The sequence below is a fragment of the Nesoenas mayeri genome, assembly GCF_963082525.1.
Source record: "Nesoenas mayeri genome assembly, chromosome: 16".
In the NCBI taxonomy this organism is placed as follows: Eukaryota; Metazoa; Chordata; class Aves; order Columbiformes; family Columbidae; genus Nesoenas; species Nesoenas mayeri.
The window spans coordinates 8,704,470-8,722,436 of record NC_137562.1 but is presented as its reverse complement, the minus strand read 5'-3'; the positions used below and the strand labels follow the sequence as shown (position 1 = coordinate 8,722,436).

Genomic DNA, 17,967 nt, shown 5'->3' with positions numbered 1-17,967 from the left:
AATTAACAGCAGCGTCCAAAAAAGTGCAATGACAAATACTTGCTCTGTTTTGGCAGTTGAGGAAGGAGGGCCTTTGAATCAGTAGTGAATATAAATATCCATGGAAGACTATCAAGGGTCTGACAGTGGTGGAAAACCTTGGGGAGGAAGAGCTCTAGGCTTTCTGCAAAGTCTGAAGGTTTTACTCTTAGAAACCAGTAAACAATTCATATTCTGAATTCTAAGAAGTTTACAAAGCAACTTCTGTGGGGGATAAATGGAACAAATTACTCAGTATCTTTACACAAAGGTTCATACTGGTCAGAGATACAGTTGACTGTGCATTTAAGCCCAGTATAAAGTCAAACCTACTTGCTTTATAGGAGGAGAGGCAGCTATGCTCTTACATGATGTGAAGTGCAGATACTCATCTCTCTCTCAGGAAAATGCCACAATTTATGCCCTACGAAGCAGGCACACAGCATCTTTGCCAGGAGTAAATCTCCTGGGAAGGCAGAGCCTTTCAAAATAACACAGAAACATTACATGGTAATAGAAAGGCCTGGCAAATTAGGTCATGCTGCTTTACATTAAAAATTAGTATTAAATAAATATTTGACTAGTTCACACAAGGAAACAGATTTGTTTTCATCCTCTCTTTAAGAAGAGACATACCAGAACCAAAGCAAAGTGCAAAAATCCCTGTTACTCCAAGATAGCCCTGAACATCAGTTAAAAAACTGAACAGGACACAGCCTGTCCATGGAGATGACGAAATTGAATTTTCCTCTTTAGGGTGACCAAGGGCTGGATCTCAGTGAAGTTACTATAGATGATTAAAAAAGCGTGGAAGGGTGAAAGTCAGTCAGGGTCTAGACTGGATCAGCCCAAAGGAAGTTTATTTTTCCATATACTTCTGCTATTTGAACCACTACAGCGGCTCCGGGCAGCCCAGGCAGCGTCACCTCCTCTGGCTGGAGCTCACTCTGCCGCCACCTGCTCCTCATCAGGTCCTGCCACACGCTCGGGGCTCCCAGGTCTTTGTGGTGCCACCTCAGCGCTGTCTTCTTCAGGACAAGTGGGTGCCACACTCTGCTCAAGACTCTCTGGAACTTGTGTCTTGCCCGTTACTTCTGCTTGCCCTTTGCCATTTGCATTTTCTGCCTTTTTATGCTGTTCTGCCCCATCTCCCTCCCTCTCGCCCTTTTCCGTGCTGTTGGGGTGCTGATCACTCCTTGCTGCATCTTGATCTCCACTCAATTCCAAGCCATCGCACACTGGAGAAGTCCTGCCAGTCTCAGGGAGCCTGGAACCAAGCTGGGGTCCCACAGCCCCACCATCTGCATCACCACCACCCTTCTCACTTGTTGCTTCCACTGTTGAGTTTTTCTCACCGACGTTTTCTTTTTCAGCCTCAGTATTCACAACAGATGGATTTAACTCGGCACTCGAGGCAGAGGGCCTCATGTTCAGGTTTATGGCCAAGTTGTATGTTTTGCTTCTCGATGTTCTTTTATCGACTTTCCTCCGTTTCACAGCTGCATCAGTGGTGTCCGGCACTGCTGAGGTTTTGGTGCTTGCATCATCTTTTTTCAGTGGTTCCTGGTCCTCTTCTGCTTGTAAGAGTGGACCTGAGGAGGGGGTTTCTGCATCAATTGCACATTCTCCCAGATTACGGGAAATATTTTCAATATCAGTAGGGCTTTTCAATGGCCCAGTCTTCATAGCATCTGCCATAGTTGCATCCAGTTTCCTCTTCTTGCTCTCCTTTGCGCAATCGTTCTCTGCTGTATCCTGCACTTCTTCAGTCGCGCTGTTTAAATCCTTCTCCTCTTGCTGGGCACATGAAGCCTCTTTCTCCTCTTCACCATCCCCTCCCTTCGAAACGCATTCACTTAACTTCTCTTTTACATCTTCATCATTCACTTTAGGCTGCAAGCCTGCAGCATCTCCAGCTTTCTGTTCCTCTTCTAGAGGCTGGTTCTTATCCTCTTCCACAGAATCATCACAGTTTTTAGCTGAAGGTTCCTGTTTATCTCCTGCCTTTTGGTGCAACTGTGATTTGGTGGAGCGAGGTCTATATTTGGAGAGTTTTTCGTGCGGTCCCCACACGAAGCTGCCTCGGGGTTTGTAGTGTTGCCAAGCATAGTAGACTAGTTCTCTTCTCTTCCTTTTGCTTCTGACGGTGAACAGGAAATAATCCAAGGCACTTCTCTTGACGTTCGGTAACGTCTCCTTGACAAGAGTTTCTGTTAGGAAAAACTTTACCAAGTGCACTTGGTAGTGTTCATATCCCATCTCTCCCAGGCACTTCAGGATGCGCGTAATCCGCAAATTGTTGTGGCTAAACCTGAAATAAACAGATAAGCAAAGCTGTTAAGTGAGTCTTACAAGCTGAAATTCACAACAAAACCCCAGGGTACCTGCAAAACATTTTGTGCATTATTGACTGGTATCTATTAAGGGCTCTTTGACAATGCAGACAGGAGTATAAGCAGAGCTACTTTTAAAGCATCTACTGCTGCTGTCTCCCCTTAGTAATACCTTCCTAACCCTTCTTGGACAGCTTGGATTAACTGTCTCAAGTGCTTGGGAACGTTCTGGCTTTCTGCATCACCCACCAGTAGATACCAGCCACCATACTGGGTCAGACACACGAGTTCCTGCAGCCCAATATCCCCTCCCTGACACTGACCCTGCAGGGTAAGCTTGTAGAAAAATGTAAGAATATAGGCATGTAAGGATGCTGCCCGAAATTCAGGACTGAGGGATTAAGCTAGACACAGCTTTTTTTTGATTTTTATACTTGACAGTTTTCAAGTTGGTTTTTCTTTTGTGACTATGCCCAGTCCTTTTGGAGCCCTTGTTAATACCATTCAGGGTACTAGAATATTAAGGGTCATCACTGTCTCCACGATATGTAGTGCAATAATATAAAAACACTAACATCAATTTGCAGAGGACTTTTCAACCTAGGATTCAACAGGCTATCAGGGAAGCTTATGGAAACGCTCCTATTTTGTAGTTTAACAGAACACTGCAGGGGCAATTCAGCTACCTGTGAAAGTGTTTCAGTGATTCCTGCTTAAAATATGGTTTTAAACACAAGCTCTGCTAGAGCAAATATTAACATCTTCGGGTCCGTATTTCATACTTTAGGAGACGAACACGAGCAGTGCCTGCTGGTAACAGCTGCACCACATACAAAAGAAAACCAGTCTCGGCTGGTTTAATTATTATACTTGTCACTGTAAAGCGACAGAGAAAGTGATGACCTACAGTCAGAGGCTGCGCCAAGTTAAAAATAGTTTAGCTAGCTAACTCTTTTACCAAAAAACCCCTCCGTTCCTCAGTGGCTGAGGATTTTCTTGACTTTGACTGTTTTTCTTCTCAAAGACGCATCTGGCTGCAGTCAGTGACCAGCAGCACAGACAGAGACTCACCGGTTCAGGTTTTGAAATCGTTCAGCCCAATTCTCTGCTCTCTTCAGCTCTCCGGTCTCCTCGTTGATCAGATTGATGCCATAAAATCTCAGCATGAGTTGATAAGCACGTATAAACCTTTGCATAACTTCCTGGGACTTTCTAAAAGCCTGAAAACAAGACAGACCAAGAAGCACAAGGTGCATCTTCCTAATTACCTGCACCAGTTTAAATGGCACCTGAATTATACAAGGCCAATTATATTACTAAGTATTTCATTTGCTGGTGTAGCTACTGGCAGACACAGGACAGACAAATGCTTAACAGTGCCTGAGCGAGCTCTGTTAACACCAGGGCACCAAGGAAGCTATGTAACAAAAAAATAGACTTCAAATATAAGGCATTTAGGGAAAACCCTAACATTGTTCAGATCTCAAAAAAACCCACAAAAGCTTTACATACCTGGATTTCTTGACACGTGAGCGGTTTGGCACGCCAGTTCATCCCATGTTCGCGTAAAGGGAAAAGCCTGAAGGGAAAGAAACTTTCAGGCCAGATGAGCAAAGCTGACATCCAGGCCAGTGTACCCGTTTTGTTAAAACTAAAAATGATTCCAAAAATTGTGATATCACAGGCATCTCTTGGAGACCTCACACCCTTATGGGCACAGAAGTAGTTTACTATATGGCAAATAAATCCCTCTGATAAAAGCACTGTCTACACCAGGCATAACAACATACTTTGCTTATCTGCATCTCTCTCATTGCACTAATAGTTTATTCTGTGCTGTAAGACCAAGCATGACTGAGATCTACTACCACAGCTGCACTTCTTCCCAGAATAATACAACTACAGAACCACTCTATTCATGCAGGCGGTTTACCACTGTATGTAAGAATGGTTTTCTTCCAGAACTTCATAGTTGTCCCACCAAGATTCAAGCAGAATTTCAATACGCAAACCTGAAAAGAAAAAAAGTCAGGTAAGAAGAAATGACACCAAATAAAAATTACCTAGAGCCAAGTGTTCACACACAGGCATTAACTTCTCTAACTACACAACCATTCTGCTAGGCCAGAAGAAGAGAGTCTTTGTTTTCTAGCACCAAACAGAAAATTAACTGACATACAGCAGGAGCAAGGACATTTTTAAATGGAAATTCTTGGTGGTTCTGTTTGTTTCGGTGGTGGGTTTTGTTTGTTCGTTTTTAGTAATTGTCCCACATGGATCAAGCTACTCTTTTACCAATTCAGTGGTCACACAAGGTACTCACCCTGGGGCAGAAAATGAATCTCATTTTTATAAAAGCTCAAGTTCCACATCTCTTCCTCCTCCTCATTTTCTGATTCTACCAAACCCTGGTGATGAGAACAAGAAATGAATATACAGGAATCTTTCAAAAGGCAGCATTCACTTCAACACTTCTTGCCTCCCCCCACGTTTCCTAAACATTTCAAGCCAAATCCTTGAAACGTGTTTTTGGGAAGTAACAGCTTGTTTATGACGCACCCACATGCAGATTCATCCCTTCCCCCTCACAAATGAATCCCTTAGAGGTTCTGAGCCTGTCAATGTAAAGACAAAAGTGTGCTCTCAAATCTAGAAAGTGTTCCTAAGCTCGGCACACGATGAGGAAGAGCCACAAGAGCGTCTGCATCATCACTTAGTCCGTACTGGGTAACGGTGTCTGTATCTCTGCAAGTCTCTTGCCGCGTTCCAGTTGCGCATGCCTGAGAACTAGAAGAAAAGAGACACATCAGAGATCCAGAATAAAGTTGTCTTCTGCAAAAAAAACAACAACCAACCCATTGGTGGGATTCAGCATCTCTCACACACGTTCCCCCAGCCCCGCACTCCCAGCATCCCCAAACCAGCCACTTGGTTACTGCAGTTATTTCTCTGCATTCCTGAAAACAACTTGAAGTTCAAACCGAAGCATTTCTTTTTCTTTCTTATTAATCAAGGTCTTTGTGTTTTATACCTCTCGTTAATCCTGGTTGGGTTTTCCTACAGAAATGGTCAGAACCAGCTGGAAATCCTGAATAGTAGAATGTAATTTTCTTCCTTAACTCAGAGGTTTTAAAACAAGACAATCTAAGCCCTGTCTCTGAGTTACTCAAGACAGAGATCAGACTAAAACGGCAGAATTCAAGATGTAGAAATATCCCTTAAATTCAGGATTCTCATTCCCTGTAGACATTATTGAAATAAAGTTTTATTCCTCTTTGCTTCATGCTTGAGAGCAGCCTTGCTAATTTAGCATCGTGTTGATCTAGTGGACAATCGTAGAGCCACATGAGATACTTATTTTACTGGACTTCCACTCCAATTATCATCTTCATTATCACTCACCTCTCCAAGTAATCAAACTTTATGTCAAACCTACCTGAAAACTCCTCTGAGACAGCGGTGACGAGTTTGATCTCTGCTCCTACAAATTAAAGGCATTTAGTTGGAAACATTTTGAAACAGAACTTCACTAATAGGATTAAAAAGAAATATAGCAAATGAGAATACCCACAGCAGTGACTCACATGATCCTTATTAGTTGCCAAGGGACAGATTTACCTAGTTACAGCTGAATTCACTTTATTCGCAATTCAAATAGCTATATAGGAAAACCTGTGGTGCCACGTCCACCTGATAATTGGGTGTCAGGTTCTCCTCACTACACAGACTTGCCAGATTCCTTCCAAATGCAGCATTTAGAGAGAAATCACAAAGAACAGCCCCATTTCTTCCTCTGAACTTCATGGAAATAAAAGTTGCAAGTATGACTTAATTTAAAATGTATTTGAACTGAATCATATATATATCTATATATATATATATCATTTTACAGCAGATTACTTGAATGATAAGAGATTTTGTTACACTTCACAAGCAACACAGGTTTGATCTTGCTGAGTGATGAACCATCTTGTCCCAGACCTTGAAAGTGCTTAAAAGTGCCCTGAAATGTCAAGGCAGAACCACCAAAACGAACCAGACTGCTCAGGAATAAAAGGTCCCACCTGGTGTGAAGTTCAGGGCAGTTATAGCATTTAACATCAACTCACAGCAGAACAGGGTCTTTGTGAAATGGGTCAGATGTGTAGACTCATGCTATATAAGCATCTTATGAAACGTAGAAGAAAGAAGCAACAAATAATCTCCTAAGTTATTTTTAAATTTAATTTTATGCTTCCTAACCTGATCTGCCCAGAGAAAAATAAACAAACAAAACGACCTTCCAGCGAACACCGATCACCGCTTCAGTAATTATTAAGGCAGGAACTGCATTAGATTTTGTAACACCGTGCTGTAGTGAAGTCATACATTCAGCTGCCCTGTTGATTGTTAATACTTCAAATTCATGCAGCATCCACAGCATTTGGGAGATCAAACCTTTATCCACAGAGGGAGGTCATCAATGCACAATTTTTTAAATTGCGTTTAAAATACACATTTATACATTATGATTCCCCCACACTTTGGTGACAGGAATTAAACAAAGCTCAAGTTGTTTGTTTGTTTTAATGTGATAACTTGTGATGACCTAAAATAATGCCTGTATATCTTGGAAAAGAATTCCATTTTCTACATGACAATGTGGACCAAACCAGGTGGCAGAACCTCCCACAGCCACAGCCCATGGGGGATTAGAAATACAAGTGCTGGTGTCCAAACCCAGAATCTACCAGACCACAGAAATGCACACGGCTACAAAAAACTGTGGTACACAGGGGAAAAACAACAATAAGTCACTGCAAACACAAGACTAAGAAATATGTTCAGCCAGAGCAGATCGATACTATTCTTTTGTTCAAGGTGTAAGCAGAGACTGTGATTTCACACTTTGAAATTCATTGATTATTTTGACTAGAACTTTTGAACTCCACAGATGACATGTGGTATTAATGAAAATTTTGCTCCCAATTACAGAAGAATCAATTTCCAGATATTCTTGACACTTAAGGTTCTCAAATAAAATCCTTCAAGGCAGTCAGGTGGGACAGGCTAACAGAAGACTGGCTCCAATTCTGAAAAAGAACTGGTTTGCTGAAGAGTAAGTGTAGATACAGAGACAGATGCAATGAGGTGGTGCAAGGGGCTGTAAGGCTTCTCTAGACAGAAGCCACATCCAAAAAACTAAGGTATTCTGGAGGAGAGCACTGGAGAGCACAACACGGCAAAGCAAAGAGAACAAAACCCAGCGCTCTCTCCAAGCAGAGGTTGCTCCTGGGTCTCTATAATTTCTATTTAAGCCACACAGAAACAGAACCTTCCCTTTCTTCCCAGGTTAGAAAGACAAACTAAACTTGCACAGGTAAATCAAACCTCCTTCTTTCTCATGAGGCTGATAGCTGATCTCAGTGCGTTTCTCACTGCAAAGCTGCAATGCATCCATCAGAACATGCATTAGGAAAGCAGAGAGCAAAGGCAAGAGGGTAATATGAGCAATATTTGGCTGAAAACTGGAAAACAGCTGCAACTGAAAGAGACGGGGCAGACTGTGAACAAGATAAAGGAATGAGAAAGACAACAGAATCCTAGAGAAGTGACCTAAACCTTTTGTTGATGGAGAATTAGGAGAAGGCAGAACTAGGGAGCTTGTTATTAAAACACGGCTCTGAGCAGCACAACGCGAACCCCACATATTACAGCAGTGAGCACAAACCCCGAGATTTTCAACATTTGCTCTTAGAAGCTAAAAGCACCGAAATGCAAGAGCTGCAAAGACACACCTGCAGGGATTTCAAACCGTGAACACGGAGTATTTGCAGAGACATAAGCGAGATGCAAAGATAAAATAAGAATTTTAGGTTGTTTTTGCAAGTGCATAGTAAAAATAAAAATTAAAAAACCGCTAACCTCAGTATTGAATAAAAATCTTAGCAGCTTCAGACATAAAGTATACCATCCAGGCTGAGGGGAGAAGAGTGAGAATTAGCATAACAGAAGCAGAAGTAGGAACCAGTTTTGGAAACTGACTCATTGGCTGGTTGTAATGGCGTAAGTGGATAACAGAAGATTTACTCTTTCTTTTTGTATTCACTCTTGCACTCCTTAATATTTTTTCGGGCACTGTCAGACAAAGGTGACCACACACAACGCTGAAGGAAGAACTCCTCTTAAAAGATGCAGAGCAATATTCCAGGGGCCGTCGACAACATCCTCCCTTGTAAGGCAAAGCTTGAAGAGTCCACTTGCTGGAGTGAAAAAACGGTCCTTGATTTTACAGTTGTCACAATCTGGAAGTTGCTCTAAGGGAAAAAAAATATATCTGAAGAACAAACAAATTTGAAAAGGGTTAAGGGTTGGACTCGATGATCTCTGAGGTCTTTTCCAACCCAGTCGATCCTGTGATTCTGTGAAAAGAATAATCTGGATGTTCTAGAGGCATTAAAACTTGTGAACAAAACCAGCACTCCAGCCACACAAAAAAGAAGATTTCCAGTGTGCCCTCAACAATGCAAATCCCTTCAGAGAAAATCCCTGTCCCTTCTGGAGGTATAAATATTACAACTATTCCACCCAAAACACTCATGCCCTTTCACAGAGCGACACACACAGCGGCTCCGCTCCTGCAGTGAACTGCGGGATGATGCGGAGATGCACATCAGCACGTCCATCTGCTGTATTTAAACCTTGATTTTGTTCGCAGAGTAGAGAGCATGTGTTTCTGTGGGATGTCATGAGTGCTTGGAACACTATGTTGCACGGAATGTGTTGGGTTTTTAAGGGAGGTTATTTTAATATCAACCTTAAAAGCATTAAGTTATGAAGCTCCTTTAAAAGTATATTAATTAGAAAGCTTTACTTGCCTATTTATATTCTAAGAATATGGATGAGCCACTGAAATGAAACTGAAGGGAAGATTAGTTTCCATTTCCCTGAAAGGGGAGGAGTTATGTTAAAGGACTGTAGTGTCTTGACTGACCCAGGAAAGACTGATAAACGGTTCTGCATTTGCCAAAGCAATGCTGTACAACACATCATTGACACTCCACATCAAACACAAAAGCACGGTAAAGGTAAGAACCTCAGATAAGACTAACAAGCCCCTTTTATTTCAAAACAACATTATTTTAAGGCACCACGAACAAACGTTCACATTTTGCAGCGCTGCCTCATTCACTGGAACCCCACACAGGTATGTACAGATCAGCACATCCTTTTTGTTTTCAGAGCTGTTTTATAATATGGTCCCTAGAAGAAAACAGATCTAAAAGAAATTAAAAGTTACAGCTCACTTTCAAAAGTGAGCAGATGTTATGTGATGGCTTTTTATTGGTGGCATGGAAGAGACCAAAAGGCTGCCAGGCAAAGATACCAAGAAAAAACATAAAAGTAAATGTTGCTGAGGAACATCAATGTCATAATGTCAAATCCACTGGCCATGAGAATGCGGTGAACAGGTGGGTGTCATATAGAACACAGAACTTGTGTTTGTGGGATGAAGCACCCACATCACAGGGAATGGTGGGGGGAAAAAAGAAACTAGATATGAAAACCCAGCTCATGGCAGTGTAATTAAAGAGGTCGTAAAGTCGCACATCTGCCTTCGCCACTCATAAGGCTGACTCCTCTCTTTGATTTGCTCTATCAAGATGAGAATAAAATTATATGCTAATAATGTCAGGACAAAAAAAAAACCCTTGGACTTGCTCTAAGTATTTTAAGCTACTCCGGTTCCTGATGATAAATGAAGATAGAGAAGTGGGTCGAATACACTGACAAAACAATCGGCCTGCAGAGATCGATCCATCACACAGCGAAGTGTCGGAGACGCCCCGCGGGCAGCGGCGCCGCTGCCGGTACCGCTGCGGCTGCTCGATTCGGAACCGCCGGAGAACCGCGGGTAGCGGCCCCGAAACAGGAGCCAGAGGCAGCCCCAGGAGCTCGGGCCGGGCAGGGAAGGGGCTTCCTCCCACCTCGGAGGCTGCTCCGTGCCCCGAGGGACCCCCGCATCCACCCACCTGCTGCCGGGAGCCCCGGACCAGCTGCTCCCCCGCATCCTCCGGCTCCGAGTCGGCTGCCGCCTCCGCTCCCTCCGGCTCGCCGCCTTCGTCGTCGTCGTCGCCGCCGCCGCCATCCTCATCATCCTCCTCCTCCTCCTCGTCGTCCTCCCAGGTGGAGTCGTACCTCCAGAAACCCGCCTCGTCCTCCGCCTCGCTCTCCTCCGCCCGGAACCCGGGCCAAGCCGCCATGGGAGCGGGAGGGGACGGCAAAGGGAAAGCGAAAGAGGCGGCGGGGCCGCCCGCCCGCCCGGCACAATGCCCGCGCACGTGGGGGGGGAACCAAGGAAAGGAAGCGCGGGGGAACGCCCCGCCCCCTTCCTGCGGCCCCGCTTCCCATTGGCCGCCGCCCGTGTCGCCGCGCGGTCCCTGCGCCCGCCCGCTCCTCATTGTCCGGTGGCTCCGGCGTTTCCCCGGGATCTGCCCCTGCGGAAAAGAAGGGAAACAACGTAATTCTGCGCTTTTCCATCCAGCCCGGCGCTGGGCAGCAGTAAGGGGTCCTGGACAGGCTATGAACAGCCACCAGGCTGGAAACAAGCTACTAGAGTAGCGGGAGCTTCTCAGCGTTCAGCAAAACTTGTGTATTTAACTTCTTCACACGGCAAAAACAGCAACATCCATAGAAAAAGTAATATTCCTCCTACAGGATAATGAATAACAGAACAAAGTTCCCAAGAATACAGGACTCGGTGAAAGGGGAGGTAAAGAGCTGCAGCGCTCGGGTCATTTAAAGCATTTGCATTTTCCAAACTTTGGAACCAACGACGTGCTGAAAATAAAAAATCTGTGTTGCTGTATTGACCATGAAATCCCAAGCGGACTTTCCCTGCTTAGAGGATGGTGTTGAGAAGTTGTACTACTACATGTCATGTTGACACATTCCCACTTTAAGCTATAAAGAAACATTTCATTGGTATAGCAAATAAAATGTAGACTAGAATCCCTTGGGTGAAAAGGATTTAGCCACAAGGCCGTGAGACTTTAAAGTTACAATATCTGCACTTGATGGCCAAGATCTGTGTAGATCACTGCAAAGTAAACAGCATTTTAATTCTTAAAGAAACAGCAATACTTCATCCTTCATCACCCAACGATAGACTCGTAAGTGAATTATTACAGCTTCGATGCACTTGATCATACCAAATAAATTAACTTAGACATTTTTCTTCAACATCCAAAATAAAACCAGGAGCTTCCTCGCATAAGGCCATATAAAGTTTGATTTCTACCCACCCAGAAGACCTGAGGCACCTGTAGCATCTCTCCCACAAAACAGAGCTCTTGCACGGCTCATCGGGGTGCAGCACGAAATTCACAGTTGTTCATCCCTTCTGGCTCAGAATTTGTTTGTGTCCTGCTCTTTATTTCACACCCTAAAGCAGTGAACTTGCATCATGCTGGAAAAGTGGTTACAGTGCCCATGCCAGCAGAGTTCTGACCTTCTAGAGCTTGGAGGGTGAACAGGTGAGATTCCAAAAGGCTGCAACCAAAACTTAAGAGAAATAACAGGGTAGTTGTTCATAAGATCCAGATGAAATATGCAAAACCAAACAAAACAAAAACCAAACCAACCAACCAACCAACAACATGGAGACACTTTTGACCAATCTCACTAATGGCTCAAGATACCTAAATAACTTTCAAAATAAATTGCACCAAATTTTAATCAAGTTACACAAGAAATACCATTTAGTAAAATAAAAACAAGTCATTTATTTTTGGTATAAAACAGGTGAAGCAGTAAGACAAAGAAGAACTTGACTACGTACCTAGAATAAAAGCAAACACTAGTAGATGCCTAGTTCCTCACCTCAAAGCCAATACTGACAGATCAAGAAGTAACTTTTCTTTTTATTAACGGATAGTTAATATGGTGAAACAAATTCAGTAACATTTCAGCCTACTTTGTTCACCATTCAACACGTACTTGTTAAATGGTCCATCTTCTCCCAACACAAAACCAGTAACTTCTTCAAATCTTAATTTTCTAGCATAGAAAGGATAAGCATTACAATGTCAGTAAGATTCTTAACTTGTAGAACAAAATTAACATTTTGGAATACAAATTCCATTAACATCTACTAAAACTGCTTTAAACAAATAAATAAAGACGTACAAAACCCACTGTTATGTACTACGGTATTAGAAATGGATGAAACAACATCTCCAGTTTTATGCTCAGCTCAGCTGACCCATCAGAAAACCATGTGACATCAGTGGGGTTTTTATTATTATTCAAGGGGCATTATCATTTTCAGTTCACTTAGGGCATATTGATGTAAAAAGATTGAAAAATGTTACGTCACTAAGGGTGACAGAAGGTTCCTCCAGCAAACAGAGTGAAATAAACTTCAACTCAACTTCAAGTTATCTGTATTTAAAAAAATCTTAGTTTTACTGAATCGAAAAATTCAGACATTTGATGCAAACATTCTGTTTGCAGCAAGTAAAACAACCAAACACTACCCACACTTGTGTAATAGTCCAAGATAGCAAAAAAACCCAAAAGGCAGAAAAAACAACCCAAAATTTACAGAAATAACTGGTGCTTTTAACGAACTGAGGCTCTGCGTTTCGCTGGGCACTTGTTTCCAGGAACTACGCGGGCGCAGAGCCTGTTACTGGTTTGAAATGCACCCACCGGAGTTGTTGTACACGCACAGACTCATGACGCTGCCGCATTTCTCCCCCAGCGCCCTGAGACGGCCGCCACCGCTGGCCACAAAACACATCGGGGAATTGGACAAAAAGTCTTTCGTGTATAAACCCAACGTGGACATTCTTCAAATACTTGGCTCAGATATTTTGTCCTTCCTCAATAAGTTTACGTAGCGACTATCTTGCTATTTGTTTTTACTGTTTGCTCCTCACGTCGCAGAGTTTATCGCTTCTCTCTACGTTCTGCGTCGCTTCGCAGCACTCGGGCTGGAGGGATTACTGTTTGCGTTTAGGACCTTCTCAGTGACTCTGTTGCGCTTCCTCTTATCAGATCCTTCTTTGGACCCGGAATCTGATGAAGTTTTCTCTTTTTCTTTGCTGCTTGGCTTTTCAGTTGTTTTTGCTAAACTTCCAGAGGGTGCAAAAACTGAAATAGGATCAAAGTAATGATGCCAGATCAGAGTCATACACATAGACAAACAGAAGTGATATCAAATTTCTTTATATTACATCAAACTTTTCAAACCAATCAATTATCAGCATATTTAATGACCATTTAAGTATTATTTTCACTTTTAAAGGAAAAATATGTAAGAAAGGCACATCTTGCTTTATTATTTGTTTTTAAGACAGGCATGTATTTTGACAGGCTAAAAGTGAAATTCATTAAGTAGAATTAAACAGCACGTAAAATTAAATTATACTTAATAGGAACATTTACAGAACATAGGACCAATCTATGAAATTAATTATCAGCAACAGTCATTACATTTGGTATTATAGACTGATTTTAAAACTGAACACTCATAATATGAAATTTTACATATTTAAAAAATACATTTTTAGATCTTTTATTACACTCAATGTTAAAACACCACTTATTCTGTGATATAAATATTATGAAATTATATAGTTAACAGTTGGCTTGGTCTGTTAAGGTAAATACCAGGATCTCTACTGTTCACGTTTGACTTTGTTCTACAGCGAAGTGTTAGGAAACTAAGCCTTCTACTTAGAAGAAGCAAGAAAATGTAAATAAAAACCCCACAGTCTGCCCACCCTCCCACTTCAGCATACAATCTTACAATCTTTTTTGATGTATAGGCTCTATTTTCCCCCATGACTATCCACATCCTGACATAGAGTATTTAGGTTCACCAAAACTGGACTCGACTTTCTTTCAGAGATCCTTCGATTACTTCAGACTCCCAGGGTTTTGTCAAGCACATATGAAAACCAAAAAACTCCAAAGCTATACAACTGTGCATATATGAATTAGGAGCAAAGGAGACATCTCTTGAAGTATCAGATATTGGCAAGTGCTTACTTTGTGCATTCTTAAATTATTCTAGCTCTTGGCATGAGCATATGCTAAGTCTGAATACAAATCACAACATACACCATATTCGGGATTTACATTTTAACATTAATTTCTCAGTTACAGTGATTTTTTTAATCTCGTATTACACAGTACAGAGTTACAAATTTACCTTCTTCTGGACCTGTATGCGTTTCCATCTCTTCTTTTATTTCCTCTTTCACTTCTTCTTCCATCATGACTTTTCCTACAGAAAGGGTTGTTAAACTACGGTTATATGGTTTTAAAGAACTGGCTGTATTTTATTCTGGATTAGCAGCTTTAGCACACATGCACAACATTAACAAGCACTCGGTGCCACATTCGGCAGCAATTTAGAAAGGTTCCATGACACTGCGATAGAAAAAGACAGCTAACAGTTCAGGCATACTACGAGTGTAACATAAAGCACCGAATGAGACGATGTGCCATCCCAAAGAGTTCTCCTGAAATTATTAACAGGAAGGAAGTGAAATGCTACATAGGCAAAACATAATGCAATGTCTTAGCTACATTATGACTTTATACTGAATTTTTAGTGTAAAGTTTAGCGTACCTAGTAATTGAGAAGCATTACACTGTAGCTTAAAATATCCCAAGAACTCTTTTGGCAGATGAGCTTCCAAGCTCCTATCTTGGGTAACAGTATCAAGTAACGTACATGTAGCTAAACTGAAACTCCAGATTTCACTGCTTAACCTGAGATTTCTGTCAAACCGTTGCATATGTCTATTAGATTAGACACTACATATCAGCTTATCATAAGTGAGATTTGGAAGAACTTGGTAGTTCTCATCAGCTCCATAGCTCTCTTTAAAAAATTATCTTGCTACAAAATGAACCACATTAAAGTGTGCAGATGATTCATGTTAGCAAAAATTATGGTCTGATGTAATATTACAGCCATCTCCAAATTTTATTAAACTACCTGTTCTGAGATGAGAGTAGAGCAACCAAGAATAAGAGGCTGCTCTCACATCTTACCTTCTCTCACTTCTTGAATCATTTCGTCAGGAAGAGCGAAATTCTTCTCTATATTAGGGAACGGAAGAATCTCAGACTCGTGCTTAGAAAGAAAAGAAACATCTCTATGAATGACTTTGGTATAAACTTTAATCTGGATTTAGAAGTGCAATTTCAAGTTCTGTTTTACATGCAATCAGTAGCTAAATAATTCTTAGTAAGAGGCTCCTGATGTCAAACTCATTACTAAGGTCGAGATATCTCAGACCACGACTCATGATGAATTGAGATAACTTTGGGAACCCAGACATGGTAAATTCTTACGTAAACACAGTATAACCTCCTTATTTGACACTCAAGTACGTATGTAAACATTTGCTGGATCAGCATTTGGGCAACTTTAATCAACAATGCCAGAACACAGTATAGAAGAAATAACACAACAACAAACCACTGCAAGTTTCCTTGTCTCCATCTAATCCACTTTCATACAGGGAAAACCTCATCAACTCTCTGGAATGACACACAATTCTTACTAACATGAAAGGTGTAACAAGCTCAGTGATTTGGGCCCATCAACCCTCCTGAACTATAAGAAATAAGAAAGTGGCTGCATCAACCCCTTTATACTCACAAGAGCCTGCATATCATACATGGTGCTCAGGTGGTCCCAAATCACTTTGGAAGAAATCTGTCGTCCAATATTCTGACTGAATTTATCCCGGATACAAATCATGTGGAAGTGGCGATTCACACCTGGGGGAAAAACTCAGTGCAATTAACACTACTAATAATTTACATACACAACACAACTTAAAAAGTCCTATCGGTACAAGGAAATCATACAGTATGGGGGAGACACATGGTAATCTGGGCAGCCCTACCCAGCTGATAATTTCTATGATTCTGTTAATTTCACCCTACAGCACAGGTGCTATTCTGGAGAGGGGCTGAGGGTGCCCCCCTGGCTAATGCTTCCACGTGCGGCTGCAGTCAGAACTTATAGAGCAGCTGCGTGATAAACAACCGAAGGAAAGTAAAAGGCAGCAAAGTGAAGAAAGGTGATGGCAAGAGGGAGCGTGGAGGTGTAAGGAGCCACTGAAGGAAGAATGTTGCTTTTACAAAACTAGGGAGCTGGCACCTGACCCCAGTGGGGGGAAGGACTGAGAGACATCAGACTATGAATCCTTAATGTAAAACAAACTCTTCGAACTAATCCCAAATGCAAACTGGTTACTGCATTTAAGAAGTTAAGCTAGGGGGAAGGGTAACCCAAGAGTCAGGAATACGTATTTTAAATAAATCAATCAGGGGACGGGGTTGTTAGAATCAGATGAATGAGACAGGTAAACTGAGGCAGGGCTGGGTGGTCTGTAAACCCTGCAGTACCAAACCCTGGGGCACAGGGGACGGATACAAGCGGGGGCTTTTTGCCCTATTCCGAGTGCCAGCCGATCTTGCAAAATCGTTAATAAACTATGCTTTGCTGAGAGATCCTGCCTGGGGCTGTTACACTGGCAAGATGATCGTTTCCTACAGAGGGCTGGCCCGGTGTTCCCGGAGGGGCGGCCGAGGAGGCCGGTGGACGCGGCGCCACCTTCCCCGCAGGCCCCGCCACGACGCGGAGCAGCGCCGGGGCAGCTGCGGGCCCCTGAGGCCGCCAGACCCGGGCTGGAGGGTCCCTCACGCTCGCCCCGTTCGACCCCTACCGCTCTGGGCCCAGCGCCTGCTTCTCCTCCGCGGCCAGCGCCGCTACTCGAGCCCGCGGCCTGCTCTCACCTACGGGCTTGTGGCCCAGCATGGCGTGGAACAGGCACACCTCCACTTCGGGGCTCCACACCACCACCGCCTCCTCGGCCGGCACGCCGGGCTCCGGGGCGCCTGCCGCTGCCGCCGCGGCGGCCGCAACAGCGGCAGCGACAGCAGCCGCCGCTCCCGACCCGGCCGCGGGCAGCGGCGGCTTCTCCACAGCGGCCGCCGAGCCGCCCTCCGCCTCGCCCATGGCCGCGCCGCGCGGGCCCGCAGCGGCTCCTGCCGGCCGGGACCGGGGTGGCGGGCGAGGCGGGGCCACGGGGCGGCCCTGCGGCCTGGAGCGCGGCGCTCGAGTTGGCTCGGGGTTGGGCCGGACTGGCGTTGTCATGGGATCATAGAGTGTCCTGAGTTGGGAGGGAAGCGGAGAAATAAACTTAACAGCAGAGTCGATTATACTGTTAAGTGCCATCATTTTATCAGCGCTGGGCAGCTCTGGGATCGTACTCCATCAGTGCTCCAAACACTGGATGCTCTTGCGTTGCTTAGATTCTCATAATTATTACATATGCATTGCAGTTTTTGAAAATTTTGGCATACATCTATACTAAGAAACAGTTAGAAATAGTTGATGGTATTAGTTATAATTGTTTAGTTCCTTACTTACCTATTATTAGTTAAATATAAACTAAGCACTCTGCTTCTGAACAATGTATCACTTAATCTTCTGTCTCCCTCTTGTCATGCAGAAGGATTTAAAACTTGAAAAATATCCCCTCATTTTGCAGTTGGTCAGAAAGCATTTGTCTTACGTCACTTGGTTAATGATGGGTACGTC

At 43.2% G+C, this 17,967-nt stretch overlaps 2 protein-coding genes across 3 annotated transcripts; both read right to left on the bottom strand.

Annotated features, from left to right (window-relative positions):
* Nucleotides 1-558: 558 nt before the first annotated feature.
* On the bottom strand, nucleotides 559-11,898 carry OGFR (opioid growth factor receptor). The gene is made up of 9 exons (XM_080354544.1): nucleotides 11,636-11,898; nucleotides 10,364-10,828; nucleotides 5,788-5,832; nucleotides 5,076-5,138; nucleotides 4,675-4,759; nucleotides 4,285-4,363; nucleotides 3,864-3,930; nucleotides 3,423-3,571; nucleotides 559-2,329 (listed from the first exon to the last, which is right to left on the bottom strand). Exons 1-9 carry the CDS (start codon nucleotides 11,660-11,662, stop codon nucleotides 961-963), a joined length of 2,349 nt encoding a protein of 782 aa, XP_080210670.1. The 5' UTR covers nucleotides 11,663-11,898; the 3' UTR covers nucleotides 559-960.
* Nucleotides 11,899-12,090: 192 nt separating this feature from the next.
* MRGBP (MRG domain binding protein) lies at nucleotides 12,091-17,394 on the bottom strand (the record flags this gene model as incomplete). Of its 2 annotated transcripts, XM_080354487.1 has the most annotated exons (6): nucleotides 12,091-13,487; nucleotides 14,551-14,625; nucleotides 15,402-15,483; nucleotides 16,015-16,136; nucleotides 17,160-17,271; nucleotides 17,314-17,382. In XM_080354487.1, the coding sequence occupies 6 exons, from the start codon at nucleotides 17,380-17,382 to the stop codon at nucleotides 13,297-13,299; spliced, it is 651 nt and encodes a 216-aa protein (XP_080210613.1). In that variant the 3' UTR covers nucleotides 12,091-13,296. The 2 variants fall into 2 exon arrangements, with proteins under 2 accessions (XP_080210613.1, XP_080210612.1); XM_080354486.1 differs by having other exon boundaries at nucleotides 17,160-17,394.
* Between the last annotated feature and the right edge of the window lie 573 nt (nucleotides 17,395-17,967).